This window comes from Hypanus sabinus, chromosome 4 (genome assembly GCF_030144855.1).
Source record: "Hypanus sabinus isolate sHypSab1 chromosome 4, sHypSab1.hap1, whole genome shotgun sequence".
In the NCBI taxonomy this organism is placed as follows: domain Eukaryota; kingdom Metazoa; phylum Chordata; class Chondrichthyes; order Myliobatiformes; family Dasyatidae; genus Hypanus; species Hypanus sabinus.
Genome location: NC_082709.1, coordinates 152,028,533 through 152,047,481, shown reverse-complemented (window position 1 = coordinate 152,047,481; position 18,949 = coordinate 152,028,533). Strand labels below are relative to the sequence as shown.

General features: G+C 42.7%; 1 protein-coding gene across 3 annotated transcripts in view; it reads left to right on the top strand.

Annotated features, from left to right (window-relative positions):
- Positions 1-18,949, top strand: part of hgd (homogentisate 1,2-dioxygenase) — a 47,057-nt gene that overhangs the window by 1,884 nt on the left and 26,224 nt on the right. The window contains exons 1-3 of one of the 3 annotated variants that reach the window (XM_059968443.1): positions 8,746-8,991; positions 17,805-17,876; positions 18,633-18,721. In XM_059968443.1, the coding sequence (XP_059824426.1) occupies positions 17,808-17,876; positions 18,633-18,721 (158 nt within the window). In that variant the 5' untranslated portion in view covers positions 8,746-8,991; positions 17,805-17,807. The other 2 variants (XM_059968441.1, XM_059968442.1) reach the window with 2 other exon arrangements.

The window sequence follows — 18,949 nt, the reverse complement described above, 5'->3', positions numbered from 1 at the left end:
TCTGATTTAAAAAGTTAATGATAAAGAATTACAATCTTCTGAGTCACTTCATTGCACTAGTGCAACGACGGACACAAAAATACCCGTCTTAATAATGAAAGCTACTTATCTTTGCGTTTTACATGTTCTGGTGATCCGAGTTGTCTTTTCCATTGCGCCTAGTCTGTGGTAAACAACTTAGAAATGCAGCAGTGGCTTCAGCAAAGTGTGAAAAGACACTTAACTACATATCACAGCCATATGACACGTAAAAATGCTGATTATTTTAAACAGTTATTGGAATCTCAAAACAAACAGAGTAATGCTTTTATTAATAAAGTCACAGTCAGTAAAAGGATTCAGGAAGCAAATTTATTAGTAGCAGAACATATTACCCAGAAAAGGAACAGTCACAAAACTGCTGAGAATCTAATAACGCCAGCATGTAAAATTATAATGGGTAAAATGCTAGGACAAGATACAGTGTGAGAAATTGAAAAGGTTTCACTTTCAAAACAGTACAACAAGTTGGCATATTGATGACATGTCATATGATGCTAAAGAGATTTTGTGTGGTAAACTGAAAACTAACAGCTTCTATATCCAGGTTGATGAGTCAACATATTTTACCAATAAATGTCATATTGTAGCATTTATAAGATTTGTAAGTGATGGTGAAATTCAAGAAAACTTTTTTTCTGTTACAAAGAGCTGCCTGAAACAAACAAAGGCCAAGATATATTTAATGTTTGGTCTTCATATCTGGAAACAAAAAGTCTGTCTTGGGGGGGCTGAGTGCTCTGAAGATGAAGAATGGCTGTAGAAACTAGCTTACTTAGCAGACATTTTTTCATCAGATGAACTAGTTGAACAAGTCTCTGCATGGCCCTGCAGAAAATTTTTTAAGTTCAAGTGACAAGATTCTTGGATTTAAAAGAAAACAATCTTTGGAAAAACCATGTTGCAGAAGGAAATCTTGAAATGCTTCCACTGCTGCTTGGGCTTGAGAGTGAGGAAGGATATCAGAAAGTCTTGAGTCTTATTGTAAACCACCTGGAAGAACTGCAGAACAAAATTGAACAGTATTTTCCCTCCCTTTGAACACAAATGTCTGACTGGGTGAGGGACCGTTTCTCTGAATCTTCTGCTCACCTTGAGAACTTCGCTTTTAGAGAAGCAGAAGAACTTTATAAGTTGCAGGTCTGATTGTGCATTCAAGATGAGATTTACTGTCCTGCCACTGGCCAAGTTCTGGATTTCTGTGAAAGAAGAGTAAACTGCTGTTCATAGGAAAACAATGAACATTTTGCTGCAGTTTTCAACTTCTTACATGTATGAGCAAGCTTTTTTTCTTGTTTAACAAGCATCAACAGCAAGAATAGAAATGGTCTCAATTCAGTTTTAAGGTGAAATCCTTGTGTGCTTATCTTAAGTTTGACCCAGAACTGAGTATTTGTGTAGCAAAAAAACAAGCACAAGTTTCACATGCTAGGCCTACATTTGATCCTAATCATGTCACTTAGTAAGAAATTGTTTTTTTTCCAAAGTCTTCTATAAAATTGTATTTTGGACTACATTTCTATTTCTATTGCTTTGTCTTAAGGTTTTTTTTAGTAACCTTACTATTCAACATTGTCAATAAATTTTCATGTTGTAAATAGCATTAATTAAAATCAATTTACAACCTTTATTTAAATTAAATCTACTGAACCTACCTTAAGAAAAATTAATTCCCATTTGGCTTAAGTCAGTTATTTAACAGAAATTTATTATGTTTGCCTTATGAGCTTTAAAATTTATGAAAAAGAAATAGATTAATTTCAAGTGTTACGCCTGCAGCCCCCTCCTTTTTGAGAATCGCAGGATCGCTATTGATTTGGGTCAGGAGACCCAGGAAATGAGAGAGAGACCTGCAGAATGTCTTGACCCCCCCCCCACCCCCCGGCGATATAAAGCTACGGGAAACTGCCATTGTCTCTTGGAGACGGACTTGTGTATTACAATACTATGCTACGTGGAAGCCCTCAGGCAAAGTGGGCTGGTTGAGGGAGGGATTGCATCACCCCCAACCTGATTGACATCTGAGACCCTGTGAGCCAGGATAAAAGAGGGTCTGTGGGAACAGCCCCTCAGACGCACCAGAAGAAACGCTAGCGATCCCGTAATAGCGGAAGCCGATGGGAGGAGGCCACGTGCGTTCGGTTCCATTTGCCCCGGAACCGGTGGCTTTTACCATGGAAGAACGGCTTTTAGCTAACAATGGAGAAACCAACTCCCAACGACTCTCGAAGGATTGACATCATAAAAGGGACTGGGCAAGTTTTAACCCATCCTTCTCTCCAACCAAAACGCTGCAGCTTGAATGAACTAACAGTGACTTTTATATTTCCATCGGACAATACATTATCCCCTAGACAACGATAGAGCTATTTCTTATTGATTATTATTATACCCGCGCTTTTAGATTTAGTATTGACGACGTATATTATCTGTATGTTTGCATTGATATTATTTTGTGTATTTTTATCAATAAATACTGTTAAAATAGTACCACCAGACTTCAACGGACCTCTCTATCTTTGCTGGTAAGTGACCCAGTTACGGGGTTCATAACAACTTGGGGTTCTCGTCTCGAGATTTGACACCAAATTGGGAGGCCAGTGAATCGGGCTTGTAAGTCCAAACTTGGATCTGGTTACACGGGTAGCCAGACAGGAAACCAGCAAAGATGGATGTGGGTGAATTTATAGAGAACACGACTCTGGAGGTGCTAGAGGCGGCCACCAAATTGGACTTGATAAATTTGGCGAAGGGGTTAAACCTTGCAGAGGTGAGGTTGTCAATGAAAAAGCGGGAAGTGCGAAGGGCAATAACTCAGTATTATATTGGGAAGAATGTGTTTGCAGCTGAGGTATTGGAAAATATCCCTGAAAAGGTACCAGCTAGTGGGACGGCTCAGTTAGAGTTGGAGAAATTAAGGTTGGAACATGCAATTAAGGTAAAGCAGCTGAGAAGGAGAATGAAAGAGCTGAGAGAGAGAAAGAGAGGAAAAGGGCCAAGAGAGAGAGGGAGCATGCGCTCCAGCTAAAGGAGTTAGAGGTGAAATGGGAGAATGAAAGAGCCGAGAGAGAGAGGGAGCATGCGCTCCAGCTAAAGGAGTTAGAGGTGACACGGGAGCATGCGCCCCAGCTAAAGGAGTTAGAGGTGACACGGGAGCAGGAAAGAGCTGAGAAACACAGAGAGCATGAAATTCAGTTAAAACAGCTGGAAGCAGCTGAGAAAGGGAAAGAGAGAGCTGAGAAAGGGAAAGAGAGAGCTGAGAAAAGGAAAGAGAGAGCTGAGAAAAGGAAAGAGAGAGCTGAGAAAAGGAAAGAGAGAGCTGAGAAAGGGAAAGAGAGAGCTGAGAAAGGGAAAGAGAGAGCTGAGAAAGGGAAAGAGAGAGCTGAGAAAGGGAGAGAGAGAGCCAAGAAGGAGAGAGAATATGGGGAGGCAGAGAAACAAAGGAAACATGACTTGGAGGTGGAGAAGTTAAGGCAAGAGTGAAGAGATCAAGGGTCAGACCGAGAGGAGCGTTTTAATGTTAGTCGAGAGTTGAGGTTAGTAGAGACGGATGTTGATGGTTATTTCTTGCTTTTTGAAAAGGTGGCAGTGTATCAGAAGTGGCCCAAAGATCAGTGGGTGGCGCTGTTACAAAGTGTGTTAAAGGGGAAGGCACAGCGGGCGTATACGGCGTTGTCCATGGAGGAGGGAGAGGAGGAGAGTTATGACAAAGTAAAGGCGGCCATTCTCCGGAGTTATGAGCTAATACCTGAAGCGTATAGACAAAAGTTCAGAACTGTAAAGAAAGGGGGGAATCAGACGTATACCGAGTTTCCCTATGAGAAGGGTGTGCTCTTGGACCATTGGTGCACAGCAGAGATAGTGGAGGAGGATTATTGGCATCTCAGTGAGTTAATTCTGATTGAGGAATTTAAAGGTTGTGTTTCGGAGGATATCCCGATGTATTTGAATGAGAAGCCGAATAAGTCCATCTCAGAATTTGCTAGGTTCGTAGATGAATATGCCCTAACCCACAAGACAAAGTTTTCCTCAAATAAAAGTTCCCAGAGAAACCATGGGAATGATCGAGAAAGCCCGCCGGCTGAGGCAGAGGTCCCGCCGGCTGAGGCAGAGGTCCCGCCGGGAGCTAGTGGTAAGGTTGAGGGGGAAAGGCCAGACGGCCAGAGATTTCAGGGCTTGACCCGTTTTAATTGTGGAAAGGGGGGGGGGGGCATATTGCATCTAGGTGCTTTGCTCCGAGGAAAGAGACAGGAAAAGGGAAAGCAGTGGTTCCTATCGGATGTGCCGTGGTAATCAGTAAATCGACAAGAGAGCCCCAGGTAGACAGAGTACGAGAAGGGTCTGAGACTTGTCTGTCACACGGAACCGTGTCTGCGAGGGAGAGAGACACACCAGTTCCCGTACGGATCTGGAGAGACACGGGGGCTGAGCTGTCGTTGATCAGCAGTAAGGTACTAGAGTTTGGTCGCAAGACGGGAATGGTAGCTGTGAAAGGAATAAGCAAAGGGACGGAAATGGTGCCCTTACATAAGGTCATTATGGATTGTGAGCTGGTGTCTGGACCAGTTGAAATAGGGGTGCGATCAGAATTCCCGAGAACTGACGCGGACGTCCTTCTTGGTAACGATTTAGCCGGTGGTGAGGTTTGGGCAGCAATGATGCCGACAAGCTGGCCGGTGAGTGTTGTGGTCCCGCCCCTAGAGTCCCAGATCTACCCCGCATGCACGATCACTCGCAGCCTGTCGAGAAAGGCAGCTGAGAACGAGAGCACTTTAAATCCGGCCAGTTTCGATTTGGCCGAGACGTTTTTACCGACCCTGTACCACGAGGGTTTAGAGGGTGGTAAAACGAAGAGTAGTAAAGTGAAAGAGGGTAAGGGAGAGGAGGTAGATCTGCCCTTAGCAAGGAGAGAAGTTCTAGAGGCAGAAGATAAAGATGAGAAACAGATAGAGCGGTTAAGAGGTCCAGGGTTGGACATGGATGATCTGTCTGGTTTGGCAGAACTGTTTGAAGAAGTTGAAAATTCTAAAGGTGTTCCCGATAATGAAATGAGGGCAGTCCTAGATGAAAAGGGTGCCCTTACCTTGAAGAAGTCTGCTGGGTTGGCAGATGAGGTTGTTTCAGCCCGCGGGGTTGAGTTTACTCCAGAAGGGAGTTGCCCAGAGAGTAGCTGGGAGAATCGGGAATTTAGAATTTGGACCTGGTACGGGTATTGAAAGCCTGAAAGAGGCCAATGTCCCGTTTGAGTGTGTCCAAGATGGGGATGCACGTGGTACTGAACCTAGTAACGGAGCTCAGAAAAAGTTTGAGGTGTTTGATTCAGTTGAAAGGGAATGCAGTCCTTGTGGGTTAGATAGACTTGGTTCAGTGAAGAAACGGTTAACCTTGGTAATAGTGGGAAGTGAGAGTTCCCAGGTGTTTGTGCTCGACGGTGTGTTAAAAGTTAATGTGGAAATCAAAAGTGGGGAGATAAATATTATTATTGAAGGAAATGGGAAATATGTAGTACCCAAATCGAATGAAGAAAATTTAAAGCCTGCGGATCGCTTACAGATTGAGTTGGAAGATGATGGGGGCCCCCCATGGTATTGTTTTTCCAGAGTGTGGTGTGAAAAGGCAGAATTTGAAATGCTGCTTGAACAAAGAGTTCGAACTAAACACTAATAGCCTGAAGGGTCCTGAAGAGAAAGCTAGCAACTTGCGTAAAATTAAAGAATTGGGTGGAAATGCAGAAGATGGTCTAAGTTTGGGACACGGTGTTGATAAAATAACTCCTATGAAAGAAGCAGGTGAAAGCCTATTTCGCCAGGGTACTCAAGCTCCCCACGTGGGAACTAACCGGAAAAGAGGCGATGGTTAATGGGGATGCCATTTTTAAATAGCAAAAGCCGGTTTTACGGGATTTCGACAAAGCATGTGAATAATGAAGAAAACCCCATGGAAGCCTACCTGTTAAGTTTGAAAGCAACAGAAAGATTAGTATTTGCATGAACTTTTGTGGATACACGTAAGCTAAGATCACAACTCTTTAGTTTTTGTTTGCTGAAGGAAAAAAATAAAATAGGTGGTTATTAAATTGAAGTCTGATGCTACAAGACTTTAGTAAGGTACAAGATATTAAGATATTAAAGGAAGTGACACTGTAATCGTTAACTGTCTAGATGCTGAATTGAATGTATAACTGTATTACTCGGTAGTGAAAAGGAAAAGCTTTTGTATTGTGTTAGATTCTGAAATCCTGTGAGACTCGGTATTACTCCGTTTTTACCGATGGTAAAAACGTGTTGAAGAAAGGGGGTGTTATGCCTGCAGCCCCCTCCTTTGTGAGAATCGCAGGATCGCTATTGATTTGGGTCAGGAGACCCAGGAAATGAGAGAGAGAGAGAGAGAGAGAGAGACACGTGCGGAATGTCTTGACCCCTCCGGCGATATAAAGCTACGAGAAATGGCCATTGTCTCTTGGAAACGGACTTGTGTATTACAATACTGTGCTACGTGGAAGCCCTCAGGCAAAGTGGGCTGGTTGAGGGAGGGATTGCATCACCCCCAACCTGATTGACATCTGAGACCCTGTGAGCCAGGATAAAAGAGGGTCTGTGGGAACAGCCCCTCAGACGCACCAGAAGAAACGCTAGCGATCCCGTAATAGCGGAAGCCGATGGGAGGAGGCCACGTGCGTTCGGTTCCATTTGCCCCGGAACCGGTGGCTTTTACCATGGAAGAACGGCTTTTAGCTAACAATGGAGAAACCAACTCCCAACGACTCTCGAAGGATTGACATCATAAAAGGGACTGGGCAAGTTTTAACCCATCCTTCTCTCCAACCAAAACGCTGCAGCTTGAATGAACTAACAGTGACTTTTATATTTCCATCGGACAATACATTATCCCCTAGACAACGATAGAGCTATTTCTTATTGATTATTATTATACCCGCGCTTTTAGATTTAGTATTGACGACGTATATTATCTGTATGTTTGCATTGATATTATTTTGTGTATTTTTATCAATAAATACTGTTAAAATAGTACCACCAGACTTCAACGGACCTCTCTATCTTTGCTGGTAAGTGACCCAGTTACGGGGTTCATAACAACTTGGGGTTCTCGTCTCGAGATTTGACACCAAATTGGGAGGCCAGTGAATCGGGCTTGTAAGTCCAAACTTGGATCTGGTTACACGGGTAGCCAGACAGGAAACCAGCAAAGATGGATGTGGGTGAATTTATAGAGAACACGACTCTGGAGGTGCTAGAGGCGGCCACCAAATTGGACTTGATAAATTTGGCGAAGGGGTTAAACCTTGCAGAGGTGAGGTTGTCAATGAAAAAGCGGGAAGTGCGAAGGGCAATAACTCAGTATTATATTGGGAAGAATGTGTTTGCAGCTGAGGTATTGGAAAATATCCCTGAAAAGGTACCAGCTAGTGGGACGGCTCAGTTAGAGTTGGAGAAATTAAGGTTGGAACATGCAATTAAGGTAAAGCAGCTGAGAAGGAGAATGAAAGAGCTGAGAGAGAGAAAGAGAGGAAAAGGGCCAAGAGAGAGAGGGAGCATGCGCTCCAGCTAAAGGAGTTAGAGGTGAAATGGGAGAATGAAAGAGCCGAGAGAGAGAGGGAGCATGCGCTCCAGCTAAAGGAGTTAGAGGTGACACGGGAGCATGCGCCCCAGCTAAAGGAGTTAGAGGTGACACGGGAGCAGGAAAGAGCTGAGAAACACAGAGAGCATGAAATTCAGTTAAAACAGCTGGAAGCAGCTGAGAAAGGGAAAGAGAGAGCTGAGAAAGGGAAAGAGAGAGCTGAGAAAAGGAAAGAGAGAGCTGAGAAAAGGAAAGAGAGAGCTGAGAAAGGGAAAGAGAGAGCTGAGAAAGGGAAAGAGAGAGCTGAGAAAGGGAGAGAGAGAGCCAAGAAGGAGAGAGAATATGGGGAGGCAGAGAAACAAAGGAAACATGACTTGGAGGTGGAGAAGTTAAGGCAAGAGTGAAGAGATCAAGGGTCAGACCGAGAGGAGCGTTTTAATGTTAGTCGAGAGTTGAGGTTAGTAGAGACGGATGTTGATGGTTATTTCTTGCTTTTTGAAAAGGTGGCAGTGTATCAGAAGTGGCCCAAAGATCAGTGGGTGGCGCTGTTACAAAGTGTGTTAAAGGGGAAGGCACAGCGGGCGTATACGGCGTTGTCCATGGAGGAGGGAGAGGAGGAGAGTTATGACAAAGTAAAGGCGGCCATTCTCCGGAGTTATGAGCTAATACCTGAAGCGTATAGACAAAAGTTCAGAACTGTAAAGAAAGGGGGGAATCAGACGTATACCGAGTTTCCCTATGAGAAGGGTGTGCTCTTGGACCATTGGTGCACAGCAGAGATAGTGGAGGAGGATTATTGGCATCTCAGTGAGTTAATTCTGATTGAGGAATTTAAAGGTTGTGTTTCGGAGGATATCCCGATGTATTTGAATGAGAAGCCGAATAAGTCCATCTCAGAATTTGCTAGGTTCGTAGATGAATATGCCCTAACCCACAAGACAAAGTTTTCCTCAAATAAAAGTTCCCAGAGAAACCATGGGAATGATCGAGAAAGCCCGCCGGCTGAGGCAGAGGTCCCGCCGGCTGAGGCAGAGGTCCCGCCGGGAGCTAGTGGTAAGGTTGAGGGGGAAAGGCCAGACGGCCAGAGATTTCAGGGCTTGACCCGTTTTAATTGTGGAAAGGGGGGGGGGGGGGCATATTGCATCTAGGTGCTTTGCTCCGAGGAAAGAGACAGGAAAAGGGAAAGCAGTGGTTCCTATCGGATGTGCCGTGGTAATCAGTAAATCGACAAGAGAGCCCCAGGTAGACAGAGTACGAGAAGGGTCTGAGACTTGTCTGTCACACGGAACCGTGTCTGCGAGGGAGAGAGACACACCAGTTCCCGTACGGATCTGGAGAGACACGGGGGCTGAGCTGTCGTTGATCAGCAGTAAGGTACTAGAGTTTGGTCGCAAGACGGGAATGGTAGCTGTGAAAGGAATAAGCAAAGGGACGGAAATGGTGCCCTTACATAAGGTCATTATGGATTGTGAGCTGGTGTCTGGACCAGTTGAAATAGGGGTGCGATCAGAATTCCCGAGAACTGACGCGGACGTCCTTCTTGGTAACGATTTAGCCGGTGGTGAGGTTTGGGCAGCAATGATGCCGACAAGCTGGCCGGTGAGTGTTGTGGTCCCGCCCCTAGAGTCCCAGATCTACCCCGCATGCACGATCACTCGCAGCCTGTCGAGAAAGGCAGCTGAGAACGAGAGCACTTTAAATCCGGCCAGTTTCGATTTGGCCGAGACGTTTCTACCGACCCTGTACCACGAGGGTTTAGAGGGTGGTAAAACGAAGAGTAGTAAAGTGAAAGAGGGTAAGGGAGAGGAGGTAGATCTGCCCTTAGCAAGGAGAGAAGTTCTAGAGGCAGAAGATAAAGATGAGAAACAGATAGAGCGGTTAAGAGGTCCAGGGTTGGACATGGATGATCTGTCTGGTTTGGCAGAACTGTTTGAAGAAGTTGAAAATTCTAAAGGTGTTCCCGATAATGAAATGAGGGCAGTCCTAGATGAAAAGGGTGCCCTTACCTTGAAGAAGTCTGCTGGGTTGGCAGATGAGGTTGTTTCAGCCCGCGGGGTTGAGTTTACTCCAGAAGGGAGTTGCCCAGAGAGTAGCTGGGAGAATCGGGAATTTAGAATTTGGACCTGGTACGGGTATTGAAAGCCTGAAAGAGGCCAATGTCCCGTTTGAGTGTGTCCAAGATGGGGATGCACGTGGTACTGAACCTAGTAACGGAGCTCAGAAAAAGTTTGAGGTGTTTGATTCAGTTGAAAGGGAATGCAGTCCTTGTGGGTTAGATAGACTTGGTTCAGTGAAGAAACGGTTAACCTTGGTAATAGTGGGAAGTGAGAGTTCCCAGGTGTTTGTGCTCGACGGTGTGTTAAAAGTTAATGTGGAAATCAAAAGTGGGGAGATAAATATTATTATTGAAGGAAATGGGAAATATGTAGTACCCAAATCGAATGAAGAAAATTTAAAGCCTGCGGATCGCTTACAGATTGAGTTGGAAGATGATGGGGGCCCCCCATGGTATTGTTTTTCCAGAGTGTGGTGTGAAAAGGCAGAATTTGAAATGCTGCTTGAACAAAGAGTTCGAACTAAACACTAATAGCCTGAAGGGTCCTGAAGAGAAAGCTAGCAACTTGCGTAAAATTAAAGAATTGGGTGGAAATGCAGAAGATGGTCTAAGTTTGGGACACGGTGTTGATAAAATAACTCCTATGAAAGAAGCAGGTGAAAGCCTATTTCGCCAGGGTACTCAAGCTCCCCACGTGGGAACTAACCGGAAAAGAGGCGATGGTTAATGGGGATGCCATTTTTAAATAGCAAAAGCCGGTTTTACGGGATTTCGACAAAGCATGTGAATAATGAAGAAAACCCCATGGAAGCCTACCTGTTAAGTTTGAAAGCAACAGAAAGATTAGTATTTGCATGAACTTTTGTGGATACACGTAAGCTAAGATCACAACTCTTTAGTTTTTGTTTGCTGAAGGAAAAAAATAAAATAGGTGGTTATTAAATTGAAGTCTGATGCTACAAGACTTTAGTAAGGTACAAGATATTAAGATATTAAAGGAAGTGACACTGTAATCGTTAACTGTCTAGATGCTGAATTGAATGTATAACTGTATTACTCGGTAGTGAAAAGGAAAAGCTTTTGTATTGTGTTAGATTCTGAAATCCTGTGAGACTCGGTATTACTCCGTTTTTACCGATGGTAAAAACGTGTTGAAGAAAGGGGGTGTTATGCCTGCAGCCCCCTCCTTTGTGAGAATCGCAGGATCGCTATTGATTTGGGTCAGGAGACCCAGGAAATGAGAGAGAGAGAGAGAGAGAGACACGTGCGGAATGTCTTGACCCCTCCGGCGATATAAAGCTACGGGAAATGGCCATTGTCTCTTGGAAACGGACTTGTGTATTACAATACTGTGCTACGTGGAAGCCCTCAGGCAAAGTGGGCTGGTTGAGGGAGGGATTGCATCATCCCAACCTGATTGACATTTGAGACTCTGTGAGTCAGGATAAAAGTGGGTCTGTGGGAACAGCCCCTCAGGCGCACCAGAAGAAACGCTAGCGATCCCGTAATAGCGGAAGCCGATGGGAGGAGGCCACGTGCGTTCAGTTCCATTTGCCCTGGAACCGGTGGCTTTTACCATGGAAGAACGGCTTTTAGCTAACAATGGGGAAACCAACTCCCAACGACTCTCGAAGGGTTGACATCATAAAAGGGACCGGGCAAGTTTTAACCCATCCTTCTCTCCAACCAAAACGCTGCAGCTTGAATGAACTAACAGTGACTTTTATATTTCCATCGGACAATACATTATCCCCTAGACAACGATAGAGCTATTTCTTATTGATTATTATTATACCCGCGCTTTTAGATTTAGTATTGACGACGTATATTATCTGTATGTTTGCATTGATATTATTTTGTGTATTTTTATCAATAAATACTGTTAAAATAGTACCACCAGACTTCAACGGACCTCTCTATCTTTGCTGGTAAGTGACCCAGTTACGGGGTTCGCAACACAAGAAAGGTAAGCTAAGCTTAACTACCTCTTTTTTTTCCCAAGAAAGGTTGACTAAACATTCATTCTCTACTCAAAACAGCATTGACAGTTATTTTTGGATTATTATATCTACAATTTGCAGATCATGCTAACATATTGTGAGCTGTGAATATAGATTTTTATGCAGGGATTTTCTGAGACTTGGTAATTACTTCAAGGGTTCCTCCAGAGCTAGAAGGTTGAGAAAGGCTGGCTTAAATGTTTCAAAAGGGATGGGGAGGGAAGTAAAAAGGGTGGGGCATTGTTAATCATGGGTAGTATTACAGCTGGAGAAAAGAAGGATGTTATGTAGGGATCATTTACTGAGTCAGTATGGGTAGAAGTCAGAAACAGGAAAGGAACAATTACTCTATTGGGTGTATTTTACAGGCCCCTCAGTAGCAACAGGAACATTGAGGATTAGATCAGAGGGGCAGGTTTTGGAAAGGTGCAAAATAACAGAGTTTCTGTCATGGATGACTTCAACATCCCTAATATTGAATGGCACATTCTTAGTGAAAGGGGTTTAAATGTGGCAGAATTTGTTGGGTGTATCCAGGGAGGATTCTTGACACAATATATGGATGGGCCAACTAGAGGAGAAACCATTCTGGATCTAGTACTAGGCAATGAGCCTGTTTGGGTGACAGACCTCTGAGTGGGTGTGCATTTCAGAGACAGTGACCACAACTCTGACTTTTAGCATAGCTTTCAACAGGGATAGGAGCAGACAACGATGGAAAAGTATTTAATTGGGAGAGGGTTAGTTATGATGGTATTAGGCAGGAACTTGGGAGTTTAAATTGGGAACAGATGTTCTCAAAGAAATGTACAATAGAAATGTGGAGATTTTTTGGGGAGCATTACATGGGGCTTTGTATAGGTGTGCCCCATTGAGGCAGGGAAGGGATGGGGTGAAAGAATAATGGTTGACAGGAAATGTAGAACATTTAGTGAAAAGGAAGAATGAAGCACACTTAAGGTTTAGAAAGCAAAGATCAAACAGAGCTCCAGATAGTTATAAGGTAGCACAGTAAGGAGCTTGAGAGACACTAGAATGGGAGCTGAGAAGGCTTTAGCGAGTAAGATTAGTGAAAACCCCAAGACATTCTATACACATGTGAAAGACAGGAGGTTGCAAGGGTGAGGGTAGGACTGATGAGGGATAAAAGAGGAAAAATGTGCCTGGAGTTGGAAAAGGTTGGGGAGATCCTTAATAATACGTTACTTAACTATGCACCAGTCAGAGAGCCTTAACGAATGTGGTCATAGAGAAGTTAAGCACAGAAGTAGGCCCTCCGGCCCATCCAGCCCATGCCAAAAACATTTGAGCTGCCTAGTCCCATCAACCTGCACCCAGATCATAGCCATCCATACCCCTGCTATCCAGGTACTTACCCAAACTTCTCTTAAATGTTGTAATCAAGCTCACAGGAACCACTTGTGCAGGTAGCTCATTCCACATTCTCATGACCTGTTGAGTGAAGAAATCTCCCTTCATGTTCCCCTTGAACTTTGCACCTTTCACCCTTAACCCAAGACCTCTGGTGGGAAAAGCCTGTTTGCATTTACCCTAGCTATGCCTCTCATAATTTTGTATACCTCTATTAAATATCCTCTCAGTCTTCTATGTTTGAAAGAATACAGTCCTAATCCATTCAATCCTTCTCTATAGCTTGGTCCTCCAGACCAAGCAACATCTGTGTAATTTTTTAATACTCTTTCAACCTTGTTTACATCTTTCCTGTAGGTAGATGACCAAAACTGCACACAATTCTCCAAATTAGGTCTCACCAAGATCTTATCCAACTTCAACACAATATTCTATCTCCATTACCTCAATACGTTGATTTATGAAAGCCAATGTGCCAAAAGCTTTCTTTACGATCTTATTTACCTCTGACACCACTTTCAAAGAATTATTGATCTATATAACCATATAACAATTGCAGCACGGAAACAGGCCATCTCGGCCCTTCTAGTCCATGCTGAACGCTTAATCTCACCTAGTCCCACCGACCTGCACTCAGCCCGTACCCTCCATTCCTTTCCTGTCCATATACCTATCCAATTTTACTTTAAATGACAATATTGAACCTGCCTCTACCACTTCTGCTGGAAGCTCGTTCCACACAGCTACCACTCTCTGAGTAAAGAAGTTCCTCCTCATGTTACCCCTAAACTTTTGCCCCTTAACTCTCAATTCATGTCCTCTTGTTTGAATCTCCCCTACTCTCAATGGAAAAAGCCTATCCACATCTCTATCTATCTATCCCCCTTATAATTTTAAATACCTCTATCTAGTCCCCCCTCAACCTTCTACGCTCCTAAGAATAAAGACCTAACTTGTTCAACCTTTCTCTGTAACTTAGGTGCTGAAACCCAGGTAACATTCTAGTAAATCTTCTCTGTACTCTCTCTATTTTGTTGACATCTTTCCTATAATTCAGTGCCCAGAACTGTACACAATACTTCAAATTTGTCCTTACCAATGCCATGTACAATTTTAACATTACATCCCAACTCCTGTACTCAATGCTCTGATTTATAAAGGCCAGCATACCAAAAGCTTTCTTCACCACCCTATCCACATGAGATTCCACCTTTAGGGAACTATGCACCATTATTCCTAGATCAGTCTGTTCTACTGCATTCTTCAATGCCCTATCATTTACCAGATATGTCCTATTTTGATTATTCCTACCTAAATGTAGCACCTCACACTTATCAGCATTAAAATCCGTCTACCATCTTTCAGCCCACTCTACTAATTGGCCTAAATCTCTGCAAGCTTTGAGAACCTACTTCATTATCCACAACGCCACCTCCCTTAGTATCATCTGCATATTTACTAATCCAATTTACCACCCCATCATCCATATCATTAATATATATGACAAACAACATTGAACCCAGTACAGATCCCTGAGGCACACCACTAGTCCCTGACCTCCAACCTGACAAACAGTTATCCACCACTACTCTCTGGCATCTCCCATCCAGCCACTGTTGAATCCATTTTACTACTTCAATATTAATACCTAATGATTGAACCTTTCTAACTAATCTTCCATGTGGAACCTTGTCAAAGGCTTTACTGAAGTCCATGTAGACAACATCCCTGGCGAGGGTAAAGACCCTCGTCAACTTTCCTAGTAACCTCTTCAAAAAATTCAATAAGATTTGTCAAACATGACCTTCCACGCACAAATCCATGTTGACTGTTCCTAATCGGACCCTGTTTATCCAAATAATTATATATACCATCTCTAAAAATACTTTCCATTAACTTACCCAACACTGACGTCAAACTTGTAGACCTATAATTGCTAGGTTTACTCTTAGAACCCTTTTCAACAATGGAACAACATGAGCAATACACCAATCTTCCGGCACGATCCCCGTTACTAATGACATTTGAAATATTTCTGTCACAGCCCCTGCTATTTCTACGCTAACTTCCCTCAAGGTCTTAGGGAATATCCTGTCAGGATCCAGAGACTTATCCAATTTTATATTCCTTAAAAGTGCCTGTACATCCCCTTCTTTAATCATCACAGCTTTCATAACTTCCCTACTTGTTTCCCTTACCTTACACAATTCAATATCCTTCTCCTTATTGAATACCGAAGAAAAGAAATTGTTCAAAATCTCCCCCATCTCTTTTGGCTCCACACATAACTGTTGACTCTGATTCTCTAAGGGACCACTTTTATCCCTCACTATCCTTTTGCTATTAAGATAACTGTAGAAACCCTTTGGATTTATTTTCACCTTACTTGCCAAAGCAACCTCGTATCTTCTTTTAGCTTTTCTAATTTCTTTCTTAAGATTCTTTTACATTCTTTATATACCTTGAGCACCTCATTTACTCCACGCTACCTATATTTATTGTAGATATCTCTCTTTTTCTGAACCAGGTTTCCAAGTTTTCAGTGAGTTGTATTCCCTGATCCATTTGTTCTACCACTCTCCTCATTGCCCTGTTGTTCTCTGTGTAAGAGCTACCCTGGTAGGTCCTACAAAAGTGCAAAACTTCACACTTAACTGCATTGTTTCATCTGCCACTTTTCAGCTCATTTTTCCAGCTGATTGCAGATCCCTCTGCAAACCATGATAGCCTTCCTTACTGCTCACTACATCCCCAAACTTGGTGTCTTCCACAAGCTTGCTGTTCTAGATAACCATGTTATCATCCAGATCACTGGTACCATCAAAATTGGTCTTCCTCCAACTTAGAATTTCAGCCCATAGACCAAACCCATCTCTTTGCATATTTACTTTGCATCTAGTGACCACAATGCCATTAGTTTCAAAGTGTTCCTCTAATTTTGATGCCAGTAAGGTATGCAAAGCTGTTCAAGAAGGTTAAGTCGCTTGGCATTCAGGATAAGGTAGTAAATTTGATTAGACATTAGCGTTGTGGGAGAAGCCAGAGAGTGGTAGTAGAGGGTTGCCTCTCTGACTGGAGACCTGTGACTGCTAGTGTGCCACAGGGATCAATGCTGGGTCATTTGTTGTTTGGCATCTATATCAGTGATCTGGATGATAACATGGTTATCTAGAACAGCAAGCTTGTGGAAGACATCAAGATTGGGGATGTATGCGGTTCAGGACACTGGTCACAACCATACTCAACCTTTTGACTACTGACTTTGTCTGAGGTCTTCCCAATATCTTTCTCCAGAGCCTCTCCACTAACTGTTTTCTCCTATTTATGTCGGATCTCACCGCTATACAGGAGGCTACAGCGGACACAGTAAATGAGGCTCCACATACTCACAGGTGAGGTGTTGCCTCACCTGTAAGGACTGTTTAGGGCCCTGAATGGTAGTGAGGGAAGAGGCATAGGGGCACGTGTAGCACTTGTTTCCCTTGCAAGGATAAGTGGCAGGAGGGAGATCAGTGTATATGTAACTCAAAATAACTTGAACTCAAAAATAATGTCAACACAGTTCCCATCCCACACATATTATGTTGTTGAGTATCTCACAATGGGAGAAGGAGCTGAGAAATTAGAGAATGTATTGGACAAAATCTGTAAATATTGCAATGTAAAGCTAAAATTTAAAGCAATTAAAAGTAGCTTATACATAGTAAGTTAAACAACTGTCCTCCACAAATGAGATAAAACACCGAGGATTAAACTGATGGAAAGCTCTCTTATCATATTCAGCCCTAGACTTGACTGATAACTCATGCAGAGTGATAAAGAACAAACCTAATATGATATGGAATGGAACAAGCAAAATAATGGCATATAGTTGAAGAATAAGAGTAATGACTTCAGAATGCTGTCACTCATCAGACTGAATGCTCAAGAAGATATGATCATGTATTCTTATAAATTTAGAACTTTCAAAGTTAAAAGTAACCATATATAACCCTGAGATTTGTTTTCTTGTGGGCATACTCAGTAAATCCAAGAACCATACAGAATCAATGAACTTCTGCACACAACAGGGCGTAGAACGAATTTGCAAAAGGCAATAAACTGTGCAAATACAAAAAGAAATATACTAAATAAGCAGTAAGTATCAAGAACATGAGATGAAGAGTCCTTGAAAGTGATGCCATGGGTTGTAGGAACAGTTCAGTGTCAGGCAGGTGAAGTTAACCCCATTGGCTCGAGAGCCTGGTGGTTGAGGGGCAATAATGGTTCCTGAACTTGGTGGTGTGGTTCCTGAGGCTCCTGTACCACTTTCCTGATGGCAGCAGTGAGAAGAGAGCATGATCTAGGTGGTGGAGGTCCCTGATGATGGGTGCTGCTTTCCTGCAATAGCACTCTGTGTAGTTCCTTATGGGTATGGAAAGGAAATTCACTGATACCACAGATGTAAAGGAAAGGAGACCTAAAGTCCTTTCTTATCCGTGGTTATTTTGCCCTGAGAAGCTAAGGAGGAGGGAGTGAGAAGATTTGAACATCTAGGCGCTAGGTGATTTGCAGATATGATTATTACCAGAACTATCACAAAAGTTATGCTAGGATGTCAATACTAGAAGGATCAAACTTTTTGATACATATATTGGAAACGTATTACTGAGATTGACCAATGGAATTGAATAGCTTCTTTGATAATTAAGAAAATACAAAAAAATCAATCTTCAGTTTTAAAATTTACTACTGTCCCAACATTTTCTGTCATTTTCTAGTATATGTCAGGATTTGGCAATGAATTTTCTTCAGAAGATCTGAGCTGTCCTGGTTCCTTACCAGAGGGTCAGGTACTGTACAATCCTCTATTATTTGAGTGTGTTAAACTCAGCTAATATGCATTTTTCGCTGAATTCCAACACCTGAATCTGCTCTGCCAGTTTACAGTTCAAAACCCAATTTTAGGACCGATCTGGATCTTGTTAAAATTAAATGTTCCAGGGTACATGTTCCAGAACCCTGGTGAGGCACCATTCCTAATGTCATACATCAGTGAGAGAAGTTATTTCCACATAGTACCTCATAATAACATAAACAGTGTAGGCTATTCAGCCCCTTGTGCCTGCTCTCCCATTCAAGAAGATCATTGCTGATCCTTTAGCTCAATGCCACTTTCCTGCACCAATTCCATATCCAATGATTTGCTTTATATTTAAAAATCTATTAATGGCAGTTTTGAATATCCTTGGTGAGTATATAACCAGCTAATTAAAATTGTCCCTTGGGACTTTTTAATCTAACTGGGAAAGCAGACAGACATTGATTTAATGTCCTATTCAAAAATTAAAACAACACCAAACTGTTTACATCAAGTTCTAACTCTTCATCAACCAACTGAAGTAAATATTATTAATTATCAATGATGTGAAAAAAATCAGAATATGCTGTAGGTCAGTTTGTCAGTTACAAATTGCTGCTGGCTATTTGCCAGTGAGTTGCGACATGAAACAGTTCTTTGTGATTGTTCAGAAACAATATGATGATTTTTGAGTGGTGGTAGTGTTAATTTGTCAAACTAATGTAATATCTGTTGCCTTGTGTTTCAGAATAATCCACAGGTTTGTCCGTATGGGCTGTATGCAGAACAACTGTCTGGTTCAGCCTTCACTTGCCCGAGAAACAACAACAAGAGGAGGTAATTACAAACTCTGGGATTTGTTGCAGCACACTGGGACAGTTAGAGAACTCATCCTAACCCTGAAAATTCTTTCATCCTAAACAGAGCCATGCTATTGCAATTGAGTCCCCCTCTGCTAACTCTGGAAGTGTATTCCGGGCTCTAACACTCGCTCTGTTTAAAACAAAACATTTCCTCTTGTCATTTTTTTTTTCTGCCAATCAACTTCAATATCTTTCCCTAATG